Source organism: Capra hircus, chromosome 1, assembly GCF_001704415.2.
Source record: "Capra hircus breed San Clemente chromosome 1, ASM170441v1, whole genome shotgun sequence".
Lineage (NCBI taxonomy): Eukaryota > Metazoa > Chordata > Mammalia > Artiodactyla > Bovidae > Capra > Capra hircus.
In genome coordinates, this window is record NC_030808.1 from 110,284,798 (window position 1) to 110,309,746 (window position 24,949).

The 24,949-nt window shown below is 38.5% G+C and overlaps 1 protein-coding gene across 1 annotated transcript in view; it reads right to left on the bottom strand.

The window, feature by feature from the left end:
* The window catches only part of LEKR1 (leucine, glutamate and lysine rich 1), a 199,498-nt gene that overhangs the window by 153,642 nt on the left and 20,907 nt on the right, over nt 1-24,949 (bottom strand). The window contains exon 2 of the mRNA XM_018050376.1: nt 882-1,001. Within this exon, the coding sequence (XP_017905865.1) occupies nt 882-1,001 (120 nt within the window). The remainder of the gene's footprint in view (nt 1-881; nt 1,002-24,949) is intronic.

Consider the following 24,949-nt stretch of genomic DNA (forward strand, 5'->3'; position numbering starts at 1 on the left):
ATTTTAGTCAACCTGAACCTGTGTCTATTTGTAATATTCATTTAACTTATTCCACTTTTTTAAGAGCTAAAAGTTACTCAATTTGAAAATTATTCATTCTTTCTGATATGTGCAATATATTTATTTTTTAAAAATACTTCCTATTTTTTTAGACTGTTGGTTTTTACCTTTAGTTATTATAAACCCTCTGAAGATTACAGATTTAACACCTTTTATGTTGGAAACTTCTAAATTTATAAGTCTATTACTATCCAGTTAGAAAATTTCTCCATTCTATTCTTTTCATGTCACTGAACTATCAGGAGATCACATGCACCAAGAAATACTGGTCAAGAGGAAAATGAATTAGTTACTGTGCTTTCATTCTAAATGACCCTGAAAATAAGAACAAGGTGTTTGCCTGATTTAAATGTTACTGGCAGGATTTTCCTGGTGGTCCAGTGGTTAAGAATCCACCTACCAATGCAGAGGGCATGGGTTCTTTGATTTCTGATTTGGGAAGATCCCACATTTTTCTGAGAAACTAAGCCTGTGCACCACACACTGCTGAGCTCACAAGCTACAGCTACTGAAGCCCACACATGCTCTAGAGCCCTTGCTCCACAAGGAGAGAAGCCACTGGAATGAGAAGCTCCCACAACTGCAACAAGGACTCAGCACGTGCCCCTCAGCCCCCCAAAAGAGGTTACCAGTGAAAATATTCAGTTGATGTAATAGCTTTCAAAAAGTGTTTACATTTTTAGCAACACTATAACATTAAGCTATATAAAAACAGAAACTATATTATTAAAATGTGTTTGAATGTTTCTAAACTTAGTATTAAATGAGTGTATCTTTTCAATACTATAACTTTCCATTTTTTTTTAAGGAATCTTACTTACCTGAAGATTTGTGATTGTTTTTGTTTAATTTTTAACTCCTGTTGCAACTGACTCAATTCTTTCTGTACCCTCTGAAATTCATCTTGGTAACTTTTTAACTTCATGCTTGCATCTTGAATCCTAAAAATATAAATAAATAACAACTATTATAAATCTAAATATTTCCTCATCAGTACTTTATAAAGATTTAGAACCATTTTTTTCATTTCAGCACTGTTTACAATAGCCAGGACATGGAAGCAACCTAAATGTTCATCAGCAGAGGAATGGATGAAGATGTGGTACACATATATACATGGAATGTTACTCAGCCATAAAAAAGAACAAAATAATACCATTTGCACCAACATGGATGGACCTAGAAACTGTCATACGGAGTGAAGTCAGACACAGAAAGACAAATATCATATAATATCACTTATATGTGGAATGTAAAAAAGGTGTATAAATGAACTTAGTTACAGAACAGAAGCAGACTCATAAGATATAGAAGACAAACATACAGTTACCAGGGAATGAGGAGGGGGAGAAATAAATTGGGAGGTTGGGATTGACATGTACACAGTACTATATAAAAAATATTGGGTTGGCCAAAACATTTGTTTAGGTTTTTCCATATCATCTTATGGAAAAACCTGAATGAACGTTTTGGCCATCTCAATAAATAACTAATAAGAACCTAATAAGAATCTGTGTGTAGCACAGGGACTTCTACTCAATACTCTTAATGGTTATACTGGAAAATAATATTTTAAAATGAGTGGATATATGTATATGTACAACTGATTCATTTTGCTGTACACATGAAACTAACACAAGATCATAAATCAACTATACGCCAATAAAAATTTTAAAAATTAAATATACTTTTAATAGAAATAAATAAAAGGAGAAAACTATGCCTCTTTTATAGGCAAAGTGAACGTATAGAAAAAGTATAGAGAGAAACATGCTGCTGCTGCTGCTGCTAAATCACTTCAGTCGTGTCTGACTCTGTGCGACCCCATAGACAGCAGCCCACCAGGCTCCGCCATCCCTGGGATTCTCCAGGCAAGAACACTGGAGTGGGTTGCCATTTCTTTCTCCAAAGCATAAAAGTGAAAAGTGAAAGTGAAGTCGCTCAGTCATGTCCAACTCTTTGCAACCTCATGGATTGCAGTCTCCCAGACTCCTCTGTCCATGGGATTTACCAGGCAAGAGTACTGGAGTGGGTTGCCATTGCCTTCTCCAGAGAAACATGCCAAATAGCCATTATCCCTGGGGAGAGAGTAGAACTGACAGGCAGAAGAAATGCAACAAATATTGAAGGGAAGCATAACTTGTACTCTTTATCTTCTGTATTGTTTGAATTTTTGCAATGAAGATGTATTTTTACTTGAAATACTAATTAAAATGTACCTAAACAAATAGTTTAACTTTTATCAAAGTAATACCTGTTAAATGTCAAATTTTACTGAGTTAGAAAAAATATTAATCATTTGCTTTTACCCCAATTTTTACTGCCAAAAATAACTACTTTCAACTTTTTTATTCTTGTATTTACCTGTACATTATTAAATAACATACTTACACTGTTAGTTCTTAAATTTCATTTTAGATATTACCTAGTGAATTACAAATCAGTTAAGATCTGGTTCTACTACTTAACTGAGACCTGAATATGATGACTTAAATATACAGAAGTATATTATCTTACATAAGATGAACGTATTGGTAGCCAGTCCAATGCTGATATATGATAGCTTGAGTGTATCATCACAGCCCCAGGATCCTTTCAACTCTCTGGTCTACTATAAGTGGCGTGTGTTCATTATTCTCATGGTCTATGATAATGGCAAAAACACTGACCATTACTTTCCTATTCCAGACCACCAGCAGCAGAAGGCTCCTCTGTCCCTTTCAAGGAGATTTCCTGGAAGTACCTGTGTATACTTCTCCTGAACCTAAATATCTGACTGTTCCTAGCTGAAAGTGAATCTGAAAAATATAATGTTTTAATTGGAAAGATTAACCCCCAGATATATCCATAATTCTATTACAAAGGAAGAAAGAAGAATGTATGTTGGGATGGGTAGCTTGCAATCTCTAACACAATCCTAAAAAGAATTAACCCTCCTATACATACCTACACACCTACAGAGACATATACATATGCACATATACCACACGCACACACATACACCACATGCACACAAACAGAGCCTTCTTCCCCTCATCCTTCCAAAATAGTTAAAATAATCTTTCTATCTAGTGTTGATATTATTCACTAGTGCGCTACATGTTATGCCATGATCACATTTTTTCTTTACCATATGTTTATTTCTATATAATCTAGTATTTTAATTTTTTTTAATTATGAAAGTATGATAACATATTTACAGAAGACTTGGAAAATACAGGACAAGGTTATATATAACCCATGTCCCTTATACCTCCTGCATTGGCAGGGGTGGAGCAGGAAAAATTTAAAATGAGCCTAGTACATTTTATGATGCCTGAAAGTAAGGAAGAGTTCAAGGGAAGACAGAGGCATGTTAAAAGGGCACAGGTGCCATGTGAAAGAGCTCCTAATGGCTGAACTGGAATGACTGAGCAACAAAATATATAACTGTAATATTGGGTTCAGTTCAGTTCAGTTCAGTCGTTCAGTTGTGTCTGACTCTTTGCGACCCCATGAATCACAGCACACTAGGCCTCCTTGTCCACCACCATCTCCCAGAGTTCACTCAGACTCACGTCCATCGAGTCCGTGATGCCATCCAGCCATCTCATCCTGGGTCATCCCCTTCTCCTCCTGTCCCCATCTCTCCCAGCATCAGTCTTTTCCAAGGAGTCAACTCTTCACATGAGGTGTCCAAAGTACTGGGGCTTCAGCTTTAGCATCATTCCTTCCAAAGAAATCCCAGGGTTGATCTCCTTCAGAATGGACTGGTTGGATCTCCTTGCAGTCCAAGGGACTCTCAAGAGTCTTCTCCAACACCACAGTTCAAAAGCATCAATTCTTCGGTGCTCAGCCTTCTTCACAGTCCAACTCTCACATCCATACATGACCACAGGAAAAACCATAGGCTTGACTAGGCGGACCTTAGTTGGCAAAGTAATGTCTCTGCTTCTGAATATACTATCTAGGTTGGTCATAACTTTTCTTCCAAGGAGTAAGCATCTTTCAATTTCATGGCTGCAGTCACCATCTGCAGTGATTTTGGAACCCCCAAAAAATAAAGTCTGACACTGTTTCCACTGTTTCCCCATCTATTTCCCATGAAGTGATGGGACCAGATGCCATGATCTTCATTTTCTGAATGTTGAGCTTTAAGCCAACTTTTTCGCTCTCCTCTTTCATCAAGAGGCTCTTTAGTTCCTCTTCACTTTCTGCCATAAGGGTGGTGTCATCTGCATATCCGAGGTTATTGATATTTCTCCCGGCAATCTTGATTCCAGCTTATGTTTCTTCCAGTCCAGCGTTTCTTGTGATGTACCCTGCATATAAGTTAAATAAGCAGAGTGACAATATACAGCCTGACGTACTCCTTTTCCTATTTGGAACCAGTCTGTTGTTCCATGTCCAGTTCTAGCTGTTGCTTCCTGACCTGCATACAGATTTCTCAAGAGGCAGGTCAGGTGGTCTGGTATTCCCATCTCTTTCAGAATTTTCCACAGTTTATTGTGAGCCACACAGTCAAAGGCTTTGGCATAGTCAATTAAGCAGAAATAGATGTTTTTCTGGAACTCTCTTGCTTTTTCCATGATCCAGCAGATGTTGGCAATTTGATCTCAGGTTCCTCTGCCTTTTCTAAAACCAGCTTGAACATCAGGTAGTTCACGGTTCACGTATTGCTGAAGCCTGGCTTGGAGAATTTTGAGCATTAACTTACCAGCATCTGAGATGAATGCAATTGTGTGGTAGTTTGAGCATTCTTTGGCATTGCCTTTCTCTGGAATTGGAATGAAAACTGACCTTTTCCAGTCCTGCAGCCACTGCTGAGTTTTCCAAATTTGCTGGTATATTGAGTGCAGCACTTTCACAGCATCATCTTTCAGGATTTGAAACAGCTCAACTGGAATTCCATCACCTCCACTAGCTTTGTTTGTAGTGATGCTTTCTAAGGCCCACTTGACTTCACATTCCAAGATGTCTGGCTCTAGATTAGTGATCACATCATCATGATTATCTGGGTTCTGAAGATCTTTTTTTTATAGTTCTTCCGTGTATTCTTGCCACCTCTTCTTAATATCTTCTGCTTCTGTTAGGTCCATATCATTTCTGTCCTTTATCGAGCCCATCTTTGCATGAAATGTTCCCTTGGTATCTCTAATTTTCTTCTGCCTCCAATGTGGAAGACCTGGGTTTGATCCCTGGGTCAGGAAGATCCCCTAGAGAAGGAAATGGTAACCCACTCCAGTATTCTTGCCTGGAGAATCCCATGAATGGAGAAGCCTGGTAGGCTACAGCCCAGGGGGTCACAAAGAGTCAGACACGACGAGCGACTTTAGTTTTAGCAGCATAGTAGGCATTGATAAATATTCTTCTATTGATTAACCAACCCTAAAGGATGAACAAGCATATAAAATCCTTGGATATCATCTTTTTTCACTTACTAATAGTAGTTACCTACTATTTGGTCCACCTAATATAATTTTCTTTTGGGAATCATCAGTGCTTTATGCAAGAAATTGCCTCTTTCTACCCAACTCTTACAGTTTCAACCATTCATATGACTGCCACAGAAATTTCCATGTTCTTTGACCCAACCTCAATGGCTTAGTGGAAGAAATATCTGCCCTAAACTGGGTAAGAACTCTTCAGTTCAGTTCAGTCGCTCAGTCATGTCCAACTCTTTGTGACCCCATGAATCACAGCATGCCAGGCCTCCCTGTCCATCACCAACTGCTGGAGTTCACTCAAACTCATGTCCATCAAGCCAGTGATGCCATCCTCTGTCATCCCCTTCTCCTCCTGACCCCAATCCCTCCCAGCATCAGAGTCTTTTCCAGTGAGTCAACTCTTCACATGAGGTGGCCAAAGTACTGGAGTTTCAGCTTTAGCATCATTCCTTCCAAAGAAATCCGAGGGCTGATCTCCCTCAGAATGGACTGGTTGGATCTCCTTGCAGTCCAAGGGACCCTCAAGAGTCTTCTCCAACACCACAGTTCAAAAGCATCAATTCTTCGGCACTCAGCCTTCTTCACAGTCCAACTCTCACATCCATACATGACCACAGGAAAAACCAGAGCCTTGACTAGATGGACCTTTGTTGGCAAAGTAATGTCTCTGCTTATCCAGGATTATTTTCTTGGGCTATGTCCCATGGCTGTGTGACAGCAGGCAGTCTCTCTTAAGAATGAAAACTTAGGCATTGTGGGCAACAACTTTTCCTTTAGCTAAAAAAATACAATCTGCAGTTTAAGAGAATAAAGGCAAAATACAAAGAAAAGTAGACTTGAAAGATCAAAAAAAGGAAAATCTTAGGGGTGGTCATGTCTTTGTTCAGGTTATTCCTGAAGCCTAGCTTCATAGATCCTTCCACTGTTCAAATTTTCCTTGAAATCTGTGATCTAGTAAACACTTTCTGCTTATGTTAGTTCAAGCTAGATTTTAATCACTTATGGCCAAGAGTCTTAACTAATAGTGTTTGAGGACCAAATGCTTTACACCAATCCTTAAGAATAAAAGACATATACATAAGCAAATGACAATAAGTAGGCAATCCAGAAAAAAATAAATATTCTGAGTAAAAAAAAATTTTTTTAACATACATCACTAGAAGTCAGAGAAATGAAAACTGAAAAAATATTTTAATCTAATAAATTAACAAAGATTTAACAAAAATGAGTATATTTAATATTGACAAGTTATAATGAAACAGAATTCTCCAACACCATTTCTAGAAGTATAAAATTTCATGTGTTTTTGTAACACATTTTGAAACTATGGATTCAGTTCAGTTCAGTCACTCAGTCGTGTCCGACTCTTTGCGACCCCATGAACCACAGCACACCAGGCCTCCCTGTCCATCACCAACTCCTGGAGTTCACCCAAACCCATGTCCACTGAGCTGGTGATGCCATCCAACCATCTCATACTCTGTTGTCCTCTTCTCCTCCTGCCCTCAATCATTCCCAGCATCAGACTCTTTTCAAATGAGTCAGCTCTTCACATCCGGTGGCCAAAATATTAGAATTTCAGATTCAACATCAGTCCTTCCAATGAACACCCAGGACTGATCTCCTTTATGATGGACTGGTTGGATTTCCTTGCAGTCCAAGGGACTCTCAAGAGTCTTCTCCAACACCACAGTTCAAAAGCATCACTTCTTCAGCACTCAGCTTTGTTTATAGTCCAACTCTCACATCCATACATGACTACTGGAAAAACCATAGCCTTGACTAGATGGACCTTAGTTGGCAAAGTAATGTCTCTGCTTTTGAATATGCTGTCTAGGTTAGTCATAACTTTCCTCCCAAGGAGTAAGCATCTTTTAATTTCTAGGCTGGAATCACCATCTGCAGTGATTTTGGAGCCCAGAAAAACAAAGTCAGCCACTATTTCCACTGTTTCCCCATCTATTTGCCATGAAGTGATGGGACTAGATGCCATGATCTTCGTTTTCTGAATGTTGAGCTTTAAGCCAACTTTTTCACTCTCCTCTTTCACTTTCATCAAGAGCTCTTTAGTTCTTCTTCACTTTCTGCCATAAGGGTGGTGTCATCTGCATATCTGAGGTTATTGATATTTCTCCTGGCAATCTTGATTCTAGTTTGTGCTTCATCCAGCCCAGCGTTTCTCATGATGTACTCTGCATATAAGTTAAATAAGCAGGGTGACAATATACAGCCTTGATGTACTCCTTTCCCTATTTGGAACCAGTCTGTTGTTCCATGTCCAGTTCTAACTGTTGCTTCTTGACCTGCATACAGGTTTCTCAAGAGGCAGGTCAGGTGGTCTGGTATTCCTGTCTCTTGAAGAATTTTCACACTTTATTGTGAGCTTAAAATATTCATATTCTTTGACCCAGGAATTCCACTGCTGGGATCCAGCAGTAAGAAATAATTCTTGGAATTTCCCTAGTGCTATAGTAGATAGGAATCTGCCTACCAATGCAAGGGTCACAGATTTGATCCCTGGTCCAGGAAGATTCCACATGCTGCAAAGCAACTAAGCCCATGTTCCATAATTACTGAGCCCATGAGCCACTATTACGGAGCCTATGTATCACAACTGAAGCCCACGTGCCCTAGAGCTGCATACTGCAACTACTGAACCTGCCTGCTACAACTACTGAGGCCCATGCATCTAGATTCTGTGCTCTGCAACAAGAGAAGTCCCCAGATGGGAAGCTGGCGCACTTCAATGAAGAGCAGCTCTTGCTCACCGCAACTAGAGAAAGCCCCTGAACAGCAAGTGCAATCATAAATTAATTTTAAAAAAAGGTCTTAATACAGAAAATGTTTTTGTTTTCTTTGGCTTTAAAGAAAGCCAATCACCATAGTAATTTGCAGTGCCAAAATTTTGAGAGTAACACAAATGCTTGATATGAAAGTGATTTATTAATTTATTCAATGGAGTATTAGTCATTAGAAATAATTTCATAGCAAGTGTGTGTAATAACACTGAAATATGCTTATATTTTGGTGCTGGATTCTTAAAAATCAAGATATCAGATTGCAAAATTAAATGTTTTAAAAACTATATAAACAATAAAAATAATTGAATATGTCTTTGTCTAGGAAAATTTTTATAATATAAGCTACATATCATTCAATAGTTAACAGGGAACATAATTTGCATTCTTAATACTGGTATTAGTAAAAAGTTGACCTCTATTAGTATTTTGTGAGAAAGGATAAAAGCTGTTGTTCTCCAAACATAGGAACATACAGCTACTCTGGTAAGGGGCTGGCTGCTCAATTGGTTGTTTTCCTTCTTTACTATTGGTGGTTCAAACACATATAACAATTCTTAGAAATTCAATTTCAATATATTCTTACATGCTGTTCAGGATGTTCTCAGTGATATTTAGTTATATGTTTGTCCCTTAGCTAAGCTACATCTATTAATTTTATCCTGTAATAGTAAAATATCTATAAAAGATTATTTTAAAACTTTTATTAAAATTCTTATAGAAAACAACAAAGAACTTCTAAATCTCTTTTCTCATTGAAATATACTTTTTTAAATGTGAGTTTTAAAGTTTTGGGGCATAATATAATGAATACATTTTAAAAGAATAAACTGACTTCAAAAGTTAATATCAGTTATCACAGGAAATAAAATAAACAGCAATCTTTTTCATCTACTTTCTATTTTCTTTTTTAGGACTTGCTGTGTGACTTGTCAGGTTCTTAGTTTCCTGATCAGGGATTGAATCTGTGCCCCCTGTGGTGGAAGTGCAGAGTCCTAACCACTGGATTGCCAGGGAATTTCCTACTTTTTACTTTCCAAATATTCCATAATGTGTATAGAAAAAATACAAGAGCTAATTTTTGTTAAAGAATAGGTAATACATCAACAAATTATCTATATAATAACATTTGGAACAATGAAAAATGAGTACAACTGAAACACAATAAGATAACCCATTTATTAATGTGCCCCAAAATATCATTAGATTACTCTAGTTGTTTTAATACTAGTCTAACATCTACTTTTCTTTGAAGAGGTTCGAGAGAGCTATAGGTGAGCTTCCAGAAACAGCACATACAACTATAAGATGTTCAAAGAATCATTAAAATTAAAGGTTTCCTTTTCTTCCCACTCTAGGTTTGAAATAGTAATCTTGTTTCAATAAAAGGAAAAGAGAATATCTGACAGAATCTCACTATTTGTATCTTCTGATAAAACTGTAATTACTCTAGGGAGAAAAAAGAAGGATAAAAGTAATTCACTTTAAAGTATGTATTAGTGAAAGTGAAAGTCACCCAGTCATGTCTGACTCTTTGTGACCCCATGGACTGCAGGCCATGGAATTCTCCAGGCCAGAATACTGGAGTGGGTAGCCTTTCCCTTCTCCAGGGGATCTTCCTAACCCAGGGATCAAACACAGGTCTCCCTCACTGCAGCTGGATTCTTTACCAGTTGAGCCACAAGGGAAACCCAAGAATACTGGAGTGGGTAGCCTATCCCTTCTCCAGCAGATCTTTGTGACCCAGGAATTGAACCAGGGTCTCCTGCATTGCAAGCAGATTCTTTACCAATTGAGCTATCAGGGAAGTAAAGTACGTATTACATGTCTACTATATACTACATGCATTATACCACACCAGACCCATTTATTTATTTAGAGGTAAAGGTATGGTACTTGTTGAGTGATTAATGATTAGATGTGGAAGAAAGTAAAAAATAAGATAGTCACATTATAGTGCTATAAAAGTGATAAAGGAAGAAGGCAGGTGAGAGGAGGCAGAAAGAGGCAAGTACCAGCTGCTATTTGTGTGTCCTGGAAAGCATGAAGCTCCTGATTAGAGAAATCTCTTTAATTGCATCTTACATGCTGTTGTAAACAGGCAAGGAGGGAAGGGAGAGGAAAAGAGGGAGGCAATTGGCCAAGAGTAAACGAGGGGATAAATGAAGACTTGTTACAAAGTTTTAATTTCGTTCTCATAATATTTAATAATCAGGAGAAAAAATTAATCATTGTGGTTACTCCCAAACCAAAAAGGTCACACAAAGAACTTCATTAATACTGCCGTGACATTTTAAACCCCCCAAAATCTTTTCAACAAGATATTACATGATCTTCAATTCATCATTCAAAGAGAATAAGAAAAACAAAAACTAAGCAGTATTTATTCAAAATTCAACTTATTTCCAGCCATATTCTGAGGAAATAAAATTATAAAATATTCTCTAATTAAAAATAATTTAATCACATAAAAATATAATAGCCAAAATATTCTTGCAGTTAAGAAGATTATTTTACCTTTGACCAGTTTTTCTGCCATCAGTGTTTCACTAAATATTGTGTAGCTCAAATCCTATCATCTTAAACTGAAAATTTCCTAACGGGCAAAAGACAATGTATGTGACTTTTTTCCGATCATCAAATAATGGTACTGAGGCCTCAAATTAATTTTAAGCAGATGTTCATAAGGTTCATAAAAGATACCTCAATAATGGGGTTGGCCAGTCCATCCTAAAGGAGATCAGTCCTGGGTGTTGATTGGAAGGACTGATGCTGAAGCTGAAACTCCAATACTTTGGCCACCTCATGCAAAGAGTTGACTCATTGGAAAAGACTGATGCTGGGAGGGATTGGGGGCAGGAGGAGAAGGGGATGACAGAGGATGAGATGGGTGGATGGCATCACCACCTCAATGGACATGAGTCTGAGTGAACTCCGGGAGTTGGTGATGGACAGGGAGGCCTGGTGTGCTGATTCATGGGATCGCAAAGAATCGGATATGACTGAGGAACTGAACCGAACTGATCTGAGGAACATTGTTACACTAGTTTCTTTGTAAAGAGTTGAACCATAATACAGAACCTAGAACTGAGATGATGTGATAACATGCCTGAGTTCTGCTGTGAACAATCTGCAGTTCAGTCACTCAGCTGTGTTCAACTCTTTGCAACCTCATGGACTGCAGCACGCCAGACTTCCTTGTCCATCACCAACTCTTGGAGCTTGCTCAAACTCATGTCCATCAAGTCAGTGATGCCATCCAACCATCTCATCCTCTACTGTCCCCTTCTCCTCACGCCTTTCAACCTTTCCCAGCATCAGGGTCTTTTCAAATGAGTCAGTTCTTCACTTCAGGTGGCCAGAGTATTGGAGTTACAGCTTCAGCATCAGTCCTTCAAATGAATATTCAGGACTGATTTTCTTTAGGATAAACTGGTTGGATCTCCTTGCAGTCCAAGAGACTCTCAAGAGTCTTCTCCAATACCACAGTTGAAAAGCATCAATTTTTCGGCACTCAGCTTTCTTTATGGTCCAACTCTAAAATTCATTCATGACTACTGGGAAAACCATAGCTTTGACTAGATGGACCTTTGTTGGCAAAGTAATGTGTCTGCTTTTTAATACGCTGTCTAGGTTGGTCATAGCTTTTCTTTCAAGGAGCAAACGTCTTTTAATTACATGGCTGCAGTCACCATCCACAGTGATTTTGGAGCCCCCAAACATGAATTCTGTCACTGTTTCCCCATGTATTTGCCATGAAGTGATGGGATCAGGTGCCAAGATCTTAGTTTTCTGAATGTTGAGTTTTAAGCCAGTTTTTTTCACTCTCCTCTTTCACTTTCATCAAGAGGCTTTTCAGTTCCTCTTCGTTTTCTATCTTAAGGGTGGTGTCATCTGCATAACTGAGGTTGTTGATATTTCTCCCAGCAATCTTGATTCCAGCTTGGGCTTTATCCAGCCCAGCATTTTGCATGATGTACTCTACATATAAGTTAAATAAGGAGGGGGACAATATACAGCATTGACATACTCCTTTCCTGATTTGGAACCAGTCCATTGTTCCATGTCCAGTTCTAATTGTTGCTTCTTGACCATTGCTTCATAAAGATTTCTCAGGAGGCAGGTAGGTGGTATGCTATTCGCATCTCTTGAAGAATTGCCCACAGTTTGTTGTGATCCACACAATAAAAAGCTTTGGCATAGTCAATAAAGCAAAAGTAGATTTTTTTTTGAATTCTCTTGCTTTTTCAATGATCCAGTGCATGTTGGCAATTTGATCTCTGGTTCCTCTGCCTTTTCTAAACCCATCTTGAACATCTGGAAGTTCTCAGTGCATGCACTGTTGAAGCCTAGCTTTGAGAATTTTGAGAATTACGTTGCTAGTGTGTGAGATGAGTGCAATTGTGCAGTTGTTTGAACATTGTTTGGTATTACCTTTCTTTGGAATTGGAATGAAAACTGACCTTGTCGAGTCCTGTGGCCACTGCTGAGTTTTCCAGATTTGCTGGCATAGTGAGTGCAGCACTTTCACAGCTTTATTTTTTAGGATTTGAAATAGCTCAATTGGAATTCCATCCCTCCACTGGCTTTGTTTGTAGTGATGCTTCCTAAGGCCCACTTGACCTCAGACTTCAAGATGCCTGGCTCTAAGTGAGTGGTTATCTGGGTCATGAAGATCTTTTTGTACAGTTCTTCTCTGTGTTTTTGCCACCTCTTCTTAATCTTCTGCTTCTGTTAGGTTCATACTGCTTCTGTCCTTTATTGTGCTCAACTTTGCATGACATATTCCCTTCAGTTCAGTTCAGTTCAGTCACTCAGTCGTGTCCGACTCTTTGCGACCCCATGAATCACAGCACGCCAGGCCTCCCTGTTCATCACCAAGTCCCGGAGTTCATTCAGTCTCACGTCCATTGAGTCAGTGATGCCATCCAGCCATCTCATCCTGGGTCATCCCCTTCTCCTCCTGCCCCCAATCCCTCCCAGCATCAGAGTCTTTTCCAATGAGTCAACTCTTTACATGAGGTGGCCAAAGTACTGGAGTTTCAGCTTTAGCATCATTCCTTCCAAAGAAATCCCAGGGTTGATCTCCTTCAGAATGGACTGGTTGGATCTCCTTGCAGTCCAAGGAACCCTCAAGAGTCTTCTCCAGCACCACAGTTCAGAAGCATCAATTCTTCGGCGTTCAGCCTTCTTCACAGTCCAACTCTCACATCCATACATGACCACTGGAAAAACCATAGCCTTGACTAGACGGACATTAGTTGGCAAAGTAATGTCTCTGCTTTTGAATATACTATCTAGGTTGTTCATAACTTTTATTTCAAGGAGTAAGCGTCTTTTAATTTCATGGCTGCAGTCACCATCTGCAGTGATTTTGGAGCCCAAAAAACTAAAGTCTGACACTGTTTCCCCCTCTATTTCCCATGAAGTGATGGGACCAGATGCCATGATCTTCGTTTTCTGAATGTTGAGCTTTAAGCTAACTTTTTCACTCTCCTCTTTCACTTTCATCAAGAGGCTTTTTAGCTCCTCTTCACTTTCTGCCATAAGGGTGGTGTCATCTGCATATCTGAGGTTATTGATATTTCTCCCAGCAATCTTGATTCCAGCTTGTGCTTCTTCCAGTCCAGCGTTTCTTGTGATGTACCCTGCATATAAGTTAAATAAGCAGGGTGACAATATACAGCCTTGACGTACTCCTTTTCCTATTTGGAACCAGTCTGTTGTTCCATGTCCAGTTCTAGCTGTTGCTTCCTGACCTGCATACAGATTTCTCAAGAGGCAGGTTAGGTGGTCTGGTATTCTCATTTCTTTCAGAATTTTCCACAGTTTATTGTGATCCACACAGTCAAAGTCTTTGGCATAGTCAATAAAGCAGAAATAGATGTTTTTCTGGAACTCTCTTGCTTTTTCCATGATCCAGCAGATGTTGGCAATTTGATCTCTGGTTCCTCTGCCTTTTCTAAAACCAGCTTGAACATCAGGTAGTTCACGGTTCACGTACTGCTGAAGTCTGGCTTGGAGAATTTTGAGCATTACTTTACTAGCATGTGAGATGAGTGAAATTGTGCGGTAGTTTGAGCATTCTTTGGCATTGCCTTTCTTTGGCATTGGAATGCAAACTGACCTCTTCCAGTCCTGTGGCCACTGCTGAGTTTTCCAAATTTGCTGGCATATTGAGTGCAGCACTTTCACAGCATCACCTTTCAGGATTTGAAATAGCTCAACTGGAATTCCATCACCTCCATTAGCTTTGTTCGTAGTGATGCCTTCTAAGGCCCACTTGACTTCACTTTCCAAGATGTCTGGCTCTAGATTAGTGATCACATCATCATGATTATCTGGGTTGTGAAGATATTTTTTGTACAGTTCTTCCATGTATTCTTGCCACCTCTTCTTAATATCTTTTGCTTCTGTTAGGTCCATACCATTTCTGTCCTTTATCGAGACCATCTTTGCATGAAATGTTCCCTTGGTATCTCTAATTTTCTTGAAGAGATCTCTAGTCCCACGTTGAAAGTCAGGAATGGCAGCAGTAAGGATATACCCCTCGTCCAAGGTAAGGAGCAGCGGCTGTCTTTGCTGGAGCAACCGTGAAGCGATACCCCACACCCAAGGTAAGAGAAACCCAAGTAAGATGGTAGGTGTTGCAAGAGGGCATCAGAGGGCACACACACTGAAACCATACTCAAAGAAAACTAGTCAATCTAATCACACTAGGACCACAGCCTTGTCTAACTCAGTGAAACCAAGCCATGCCTGCGGGGCAACCCAAGACGGGCGGGTTACGGTGAAGAGGTCTGACAGAGAGTCATCCACTGGAGAAGGGAATGGCAAGCCACTTCAGTATTCTTGCCTTGAGAACCCCATGAACACTATGAAAAGGCAAAATGATAGGATATCAAAAGAGGAACTCCCCAGGTCATTAGGTGCCCAATATGCTACTGGAGATCAGTGGAGAAATAACTCCAGAGAGAATGAAGGGATGGAGCCAAAGCAAAAACAATACACAGTTGTGGATGTGACTGGTGATAGAAGCAAGATCCAATGCTGTAAAGAGCAATATCACATAGGAACCTGGAATGTCAGATCCATGAATCAAGGCAAATTGGAAGTGGTCAAACAAGAGATGGCAAGGGTGAACGTCGACATTCTAGAAATCAGCGAACTAAAATGGACTGGAATGGGTGAATTTAACTCAGATGACCATTATATCTACTACTGCAGGCAGGAGTCCCTCAGAAGAAATGGAGTAGCCATCATAGTCAACAAAAGAGTCCAAAATGCAGTACTTGGATGCAATCTCAAAAATGACAGAATGATCTCTGTTCATCTCCAAGGCAAACCATTCAATATCACAGTTATCCAAGTCTATGCCCCAGCCAGGAATGCTGAAGAAACTGAAGTTGAACGGTTCTATGAAGACCTACAAGACCTTTTAGAACTAACACCCAAAAAAGATGTCCTTTTCATTATAGGGGACTGGAATGCAAAAGTAGGAAGTCAAGAAACACCTGGAGTAACAGGCCAATTTGGCCTTGGAATGCAGAATGAAGCAGGGCAAAGACTAATAGAGTTTGCCAAGAAAATGCACTGGTCATAGCAGATACCCTCTTCCAACAACACAAGAGAAGACTCTACACATGGACATCACCAGATGGTCAACACCGAAATCAGATTGATTATATTTTACGCAGCCAAAGATGGAGAAGCTCTATACAGTCAACAAAAACAAGACCAGGAGCTGACTGTGGCTCAGATCATGAACTCCTTATTACCAAATTCAGACTTAAATTGAAGAAAGCAGGGAAAACCGCTACACCATTCAGGTATGACCTAAATCAAATCCCTTATGATTATACAGTGGAAGTGAGAAATAGATTTAAGGGCCTAGATCTGATAGATAGAGTGCCTGATGAACTATGGAATGAGGTTCATGACATTGTACAGGAGACAGGGATCAAGACCATCCCCATGGAAAAGAAATGCAAAAAAGCAAAATGGCTGTCTGGGAAGGCCTTACAAATAGCTGTGAAAAGAAGAAAGGCAAAAAGCAAAGGAGAAAAGGAAAGATATAAGCATCTGAATGCAGAGTTCCAAAGAATAGCAAGAAGAGATAAGAAAGCCTTCTTCAGCGATCAATGCAATGTTCCCTTGGTGTCTCTAATTTTCTTTGAGAGATCTCTAGTTTTTCCCTTTCTATTGTTTCCCTCTATTTCCTTGCATTGATCACTGAGGAACGCTTTCTTATGTCTCCTTGTTGTTCTTTGGTACTCTGCATTCAGATAGATATATCTTTCCTTTTCTCCTTAGCGTTTAGCTTCTCTTTCTCAGCTATTTGTAATGCCTTGTCAGACAACGATTTTGCCTTTTTGCATTTCTTTTTCTTGGGGATGGTCTTGATCCCTGCCTCCTGTACAATGTAATGAACCTCTGTCCATAGTTCTTTAGGCACTCTATCAAATCTAATCCCTTGAATCTATTTGTCACTTCTACTGCATAACCATAAGGAATTTGATTTAGATCATACCTGAAAGGTCTAGTGGTTTTCCCTACTTTCTTCAATTTAAGTCTGAATTTGGCAATAAGGAGTTCATTATCTGAGCCACAGTCAGCTTCCAGTGCTGTTTTGCTGACTATATAGCACTTCTCCATCTTTGATTGCAAATAATATAATCAATCTGATTTCGGTATTGACCATCTGGTGATGTCCATGTGTAGAGTCTTCTCTTGTGTTGTTGGAAGAGGATATTTGCTATGACCAGTGCATTCTCTTGGCAAAACCCTGTTAGCCTTTGGCCTGCTTCATTGTGAACTATCTTATGTTTGCCTAATTTAGAAGCTGCAAATCAGTTCCTGAATATGTTTTATCTGACTTGCAGAGTGTTTTTTTTTTCTTTAATGAGCACTACTTTAAAATTTGAGGGATTTTACATAAAGATGCATATTCTCTGCTTTTCTGTACAAGTCAAGCAATTCAGAAACAACAGCTCACAATTCTATCTCCTGGAGCAGCTGCCTCACGCAATGAGCATGTGCTTTTCTGAGCACTGTAGTTCCCACCCAGCCTGTTTAATTCACTTATTCTGCATACCTGTTTTACTCCACAGGAATTTAATTTGCCTTTCTGCCTACTTCTAAAATGAGGCCGGCTGAATGAGCCTTTGGCTACTTCAAATATTTTCTTCTTTAAAAATTACAAAAGATGGTTGTCTATAACTCACTTGAGGAATCCTGTAGAATAAATTAGTTCTATTTTTACTTTGAAAAATAAAAATGTGTATACCTATCTATCTATCCATCTGTCTATCTGTCTACCTAACTAGAAAGAACATTAACAACCATAGAGAAAAATCTAAATTTATACTGACAGTTACCAAGATATTAAAACTTGAAGGCAAGGAGAAACCGTGACTGCTTCAAAATTGCAGTGGTTCCTTAGTTGAAAGATTAGTTGATATCTACCCTACTGACAGCAATTTGGCTATCATACAGCTGGCAAGAATAGGCATTTTCATCTCCTTTCCCATCAAACAACAAACATATTAATAACTGCAGAAAGAAATGACCAAGCACCAACTATGCAAATGGCCCAAAGCAAGATGCTTTACAGATGTTCTGATTTAAGCTTTTAAGGTTTAGCTCCAGCTTTTCAATCTCCTTTTAGTACCAATCAAGGGATTTTTGCCTGATACTTAGCAGTTTCCTCACCATACCAAATGTTTCATTAACCCTTATTTTAGTGTTGTCAAGGTGTGTTCTACAGTAAGCCTCCACCACAATTAATGGTTTCATAGGAAACTATGATTGCAAAAAACAGATTTCTTTATTGTAAGACTTCTCATGGCTTTTAGTATGCTAATATGTAAAAAAAATCACCAATGTGATTTTTTTACTCTACATCTGTGACAGATGTAGAGTATGTTTCAAACTTAAAATCTGACCACAGAATACTTTTTTAGCAACATTTCTCAGGAATCCTTTTGAACATACTTTGAGTGTGTTCTATTTTCAGTATTAATTTAATAACCATTCTATGTGATAACTTTTTATTTAATGTTCATTTCAATAGAGTGTCAGAACATATCCACAAAAGGCAGAAAGTCGACCAGATCAGCGGGTACTCTCAACAAGAACAGAGATTCTTCTTTCCTTACTGAGCCCTGAAAAGGACTCACATCTGGCCACATAAGCTGTCCCCCTTCAGAGGGACTCCTGACCAGGAGGTACTCTGTTCCATTAAAGACTTCCTTCCCCTACACAATATTTCAGGGATTGTCTCAGGCTTGGCTCTACAATCTTCCTTGATAACCAAAGTGTTTTCCAACTCCAGACCCTTTGTTTCATCTCTAAGTTCACCCTTGATCCACTGCTTTCAACTTAGACTCCCTGGGCAGGCCAATGAGCCCAATCCTGTTCCTAACCTGCACGAAACAACTGGGGTACATTCACTACCCCAAAACCAATTTTCTACCCCAAACCTAGACAATTTATTTGATTTTGAAAGAAGAGTGATAGTACTGCACTTAAGGATGCTGTTCCTATAATCTTGGTGAAGTTGAATGTTAATATTTTGATTATTAAAGATCAGTAAGGCCAATCCAAAAGACACATGAAGGGACCTAGTGAAGAGTATATTCTCATATCCCCAAGTTATCCCATAGTTAAATCCACAAAGTCTGATCTATCTGATTTTCAGATTATTTCCCAAGAGGCCCATGCCATGAACTTCAAGATTTATGAATAAAAATTAATAGCCAAAGAAGGTTTATCCAATGCTAGTTCTTCATCATGATCTTGAAGACAAAAATACATTATTTTAGACTTCTCTACTCTCCAAAATTTAGAACCTGAAACCTCCCCTGACAGCAAAGGCATAGTTAGAATTCCAGAGCACCTTAGTAACAGAGATTCTCCTATATATCTTGACCTTACAAGGCTTCAGTATCCCACAAAGGGCTCTACTGAAAAACAGAAGCTGACTAAGGAAGACCTCTTGAAAGTTTTTGAATAGCTACTTTACTGCAAACAGGAAGCTATCATTAGCAGACCTGAGGCACTTCAAACAACCTGACCATCAAACCAGGCTAAATTTTAGCAATAATTCTCTCCACTCAGTCTCATCTATTCATTTATTCATTTATCGAAGAACTTCAGTTGATTCAGAAGACTCGCTGGTTGGTTAACCGGCACTAAAGGTTAAGTACTGTAACAGCAGGCATGCATAGAATTTTATGTGAGCACAGAGAAGAATTCAGTCAAGGAAGTTATATTGGTAAAAGATGAGTTAGGGTTAGTGTAGGACAGAGGAGGGCCTAACAAGGGAGGAATTTCAGAAGGGTATTAGCCAAACCAGAGAAGCTTGAGAGAAGAGCATATTCTGGTTAATTCTTGGTGGTTCCTATGGAGTGAAAACAATTAAGAGCAAACTGGAGATCATGTGAGCCACGTTATGAAATGTGCACTTTTCCCTCAGTGCTAGGGGGCACTGGAGGATTTGAGGCAGGAATCAGATTTGCCTTTTAGAAAGACTGCTCTGTTAGAAGTCACTAAGAAACTTCCACAGAGACTGAAATTCAGGAACATGTGAGGAGAACCCTCTCCTCCTATCAGTCCTCTCCTTTAGAATCTTGTTTCGCCTATACAGTTCAACTTACAGATGTTTTCATTGATTGAGAGCATCAATCAGTGCTTATTCTACTTCACAACTATTGCCATGTGATTCCCCCACTTAGGGACTTGAACTCCTGCCCTCAAGCCTTTCTCCTCCTTCCTCTCTCTCCTGCTTGGTAGGACACCGATTCTGACTCCAGGCCTGAGTTCAACAGAATTAAAGACTTGAATGTAAAATGTGAAAACCTAAAACTCCTAGAAGAAAACATAGTGGTAACCTCATTGCATTGGTCTTAGCCATGTTTTTGTGCACCTGTCTCCAAAAGCAAGGGAAACAAAAACAAACATAAACCAATGGGGACTGTGTTAAACTAAAAAGCTTCTGCACAGTGAAGGAAACGATCATCAAATTAAAAAAAAAAAAAAAACCTATCGATGAAGAGAAAAATACTTGCACATCATATATCCAATAAGGGGTTCCAAACTATATAAGAAATCCATACAACTCAATCTCAAAAAACAAATAACCTGATTTATAAATGGACAAAGGACTTATAGACACTTTTCCAAAGAAGACATACAAATAGTCAATAGGTATATGAAAAGGTGTTCAGTATCACTAATCATTGGGGAAATGCAAATCAAAACTACAATAAGATATCACTTCTGTTGACTGAAAAAAAATGCACAACATGAGCGTTGTGAGTTAAGTTTTATTTGAGGACTATATCCCAGGAGACAGCATTTCAGTTTTGAGAAATGGCTCCAAAGAGGTAGCAGGGGTCAGTATATACATGATTTTGGTAGATGCCATCATCCTCATATTATTTTGCAGAAGATTTCCGCTAGTCTTGTGAATGTTATGAGGAGCAGATGTCACCATGAAGGATTTGACTGCTTTTCTAGATATTTGGAGATGTAGGAATTGGGTTCATAAAATTGTCTCCTGAAAGTATCTATCTATCTGAAGTCCTATTCCATCAGTTTTTCCCAGAGCACAGAGTGCATCATTCCTGATCTCTATACTGAACTCCTTTTGGAGGTATTGAAGGTCAACGGCTGCAGTGGCTCATAATTTGATTCTTGCTGAGGTAGATGGCAAGCACCAATTTGTAAGTGACACTTTATACCTGTTAGAAAGGCTATTATCAAAAAGACAAGGAATAACAAATACTGGAGAGGATGTGGAGAAAGGGGAACTTCCATATTCTTTTGGTGGGACTATAAGCTGGTGCAGCCACTATGGAAAACAGAAAGGAGATTCCTCAAAAAATTAAGAATACAACTACCACATGACCCACCTATTCCACTTCTGGGTATTTATCCAAAGAACACAAAAACACTAATTCAAAAAGATAAATGCAGCCCTGTGTTTACTGCAGTATTATTTACAATAACCAAGATACAGAAACCACCTAAGTGTCCACTGAAGGATAAACAGATAAAGCAGCTGTGGTATGTACACTCAATGGAATACTACTCAACAACTAAAAGAATGAAATCCTGCCATTTTGTGACAACATGGATAGACCTTGAGGGCATTATGCCAAGTGAAATAAAAGTGAAAGTGAAAGTAGGTCAGTCGTGTCTGACTCGTCGCGACCCCATTGACTATACAGTCCATGGAATTCTCCAGGCCAGAATACTGGAGTGGGTAACCTTTCCCTTCTCCAGGGGATATATTCCCAACCCAGGGATCAAACTCAGGTCTCCCACATTGCAAGCAGATTCTTTACCAGCTGAGCCACAAGGGAAGCCCTAAGTGAAATAAATCAAAGACAAATGCTTATGATTCCACTCATATGTGGAATATAAAACAAACAAAACAAAAACTCATAGATACAGAGAACAGATTAGTGGTTATCAGAGGGGAAAGATGAGGGGTGAGCAAAACAAGTTAAGTGGGTCAACTGTATGATGATGGATGGTTACTAGATTTGCAGTGATGATCACTTTGTAGTGTACAGACACGTCAAATCATAATTCTGTTTACTGAAACTTGTATAATTTTAAAAAGATTCTTCTGGAGTGTCACAGTATAAACAAATATAAAGATGCTTATCTAGTTTCCCATAAATACTATACTTTGCTTTGGTAAAATCGAAACATGCTTTTAGAAAATAACTGCCCACATTCAAGGCTGCTGCCTCTTTTCTTACCCACCTTCTGTCAAAGAAATGCTCTTTGACATCAGGGGTGAACTGATAATGCTGATCTCAATTAACACCTCAGAGTTGCCTGATAAATATAATGCAATATTACAACTTAACTGACTCCAAATATACTAACAAGGAATTTCTGACAGTTGGAACAAAAGAATGCACTTAGTTTGTCTGCATTATTTATGATGGAAATATTAATTTACTAATGACTTACAACTTCAGAATAAGTACAAACTATTTACATTTAGAAATAATTAAAAAGTATAACATTAGGTTTGTGCTGTGTGTGTGTGCTCAGTCACTTCTGACTTTTTGTGACCCCATGGACTCCTCTGTACACGGAATTTTCGAGGCAAGAATGCTAGAGTAGGTTTCCATTTCCTATTCCGGGGGATCTTCCCGACCCAGGGATAGAACCCACGTCTCTTGCATCTCCTGAACTGGCAGGCTGATTCTTTACCACTGCTCTACCTAGAAAACCCAACATTAGGTTAAGGGTTATTAAATTGAAGTGGTGAAGTATTAAAGCACATAATGCTTTGTCACCCTGGTTTTATTATTTATATAGATTCAATGAATTAAAACTGAATATGTATTAAAATTAGATTGCTATTGGCAAATAATGCTGAATTTTGAGGTCAATTACAAATGGTGAGATTTCACTTCTCTTAATTTTGGCATTTAAATAAATGAGTTAGTTCAGTATGCTACTTTATATTGCTTTATATACAATATACAATTTATATACTATATATACAACTTATATACAATACTGTTGCTCTTGTATTGATATTAAAATGTTTATTTTTCAAAATCATTTTTTCCTACAGTTCAGACAACTTTTATAACAATGACAACTATAACAACAAAGGTAATAAGGAACTCCACTGAGCATTTACCAATTGCCAGACACTGTACTTAAATACTTACATGAAACATCCCAATATTCCTATGAGGTTAATTCATTACCAGCCCCATTTGACAGCCTTCATTTCCCTCTTCATAAGGGAATGAAGAGGCAGAGAGGTAAGCAAGCTGAATTAGGCCACACAACCAGCAAAGATCAAGCCAGGATTTGAACCCATCCTGCTACTGACATGGAGTTGACCATACTTTACTCTGATTTTGTGCATTTGATTATTTATTTGCATATCACTTTGGAAGATGGATTTTTATTTGTATATTGTACTTTGACTTCTGTCTTGATTAAATTGATACTTACTGGAAATTGACAGGAATTGAGGAGTGGGAAATGGCCTTATCAAGAAAGGGAAGTGAGCTGCAGCTTAAAATGTTATGTACATGAAGGAAAGTTAAGCAGAAGATTAACTACACACATATTCCCAAACATCCTTTTTTTTTTTAATTCCCTCACAAAACCCAGGACTTCACAGAGGGAAAGAGTTCAGTGGTAATTCTCATGAAACTTTATTTTCATGAGTATAAAATGTTTTCACAATCAACCCCAGTTAGTCTCTGTCTTTCAGCACCGTAAGAATTTGGCATACTGCTCCGCTCCTTTCCTCCTGAGAGAAAATACAAATGCTTGCCAAAGCACTTAATATTCTAGCTTCCACAGCAAATCTTTCATCTCCTTCTAACTCCCTCCAAACTGGCTTCAGATTTGGGCAAAAGAAAGGTGCTGGAGGAAAGAGGCACAAGGGGGTTATTGGTGTTTCTCTCCTTTTCTACTGTGACAAACAAAACATGCTCATAATTATATGAAACATATTTTTCTTTAGTATAATCCTTGCTATCAACGCTAGAAAGCTCTCGAGCTGAGCTATGACTTCCCTCTCACAACAGTGTTAAACCCCAAGCTAATATTATAGTATAAATGAGGTACTAAATGGTTGGCTTCTAACTTGACAATTTTAAGTTTTACTTCCATAGCTAACTTTTTCTCCTCTAAAAGTGATAGGAAACAGAGAAAACTATAACCTATTTATCTAGATATAAAGATATGAGTGAATAAAATATCTAGCCAAAGAAAACAATATTAATAAAGAAATCTAGGATTTAACATTTACAAGAAAATTAACTTTCTATTTCAGAAAATAAGAGTTCTAAAACAGGCTACAATAATGTTTCTTTTTACAGAGGCATGAACATAATATGTTTTTCAGCTCATATGCTAATTAGTTTTTCATGAAGTTAAAAAAAGAAGAAGAGACAGGCTTGTGTTTGGAATATGATGCTGGTAAGAAAGACCTGAAAACACTGGATAAAGTCTGACACAGAAGAACAATAATGATAAATATTCCAAGAAAAGTCTGCCTTTAACAGACACAACTTAAGAGAAAAAAACGACAGGTTAAAGGCAAAAGATTAGAGAAAGAGAAAACAGATAAATCTAAGCAAAAGGAAAGGAGCAAAGAATACAGCACGTTGAGCTAGTTATCTCTTTTCTCAGATTAACCGCCCCCAAGATGGCTGGATATTCTATCAATAAATAGGCATTTTTAATCATTTTATTTTTGCTACTCTCTCTGTGCCTCTCCAAAATCTTCTGAGTTGCTATCAAAAGAAAGCCATTAATTTCACTTCACAAATTTACTTATTTTACAAAACCAAGGTTATTAACAAAAAGATTAAACAAAACATAAATCACAGATCTATACATGGCTTAGTGAAAGTGTTGTGAACTTGGCACTAGTTTTCCTGGGCCATGTTGTATTTTCAGTCTCAGCCTAGGCCTGGGATATATTCTGCTGTTAAGATTGGCCTTGCCTCCCAATGGTACACTTGCTTTTTAACTAAGTGTTGACTAACTCTTTTGTCCCTTCTCTCCTACTCCAAACTCTCCTACCTCCTTTGACCATCTCTAAATCAATAGGATTCAGCTGGATAGTTGCATTAGATGGAGAGAAAAGCTACATAAACTTAGATC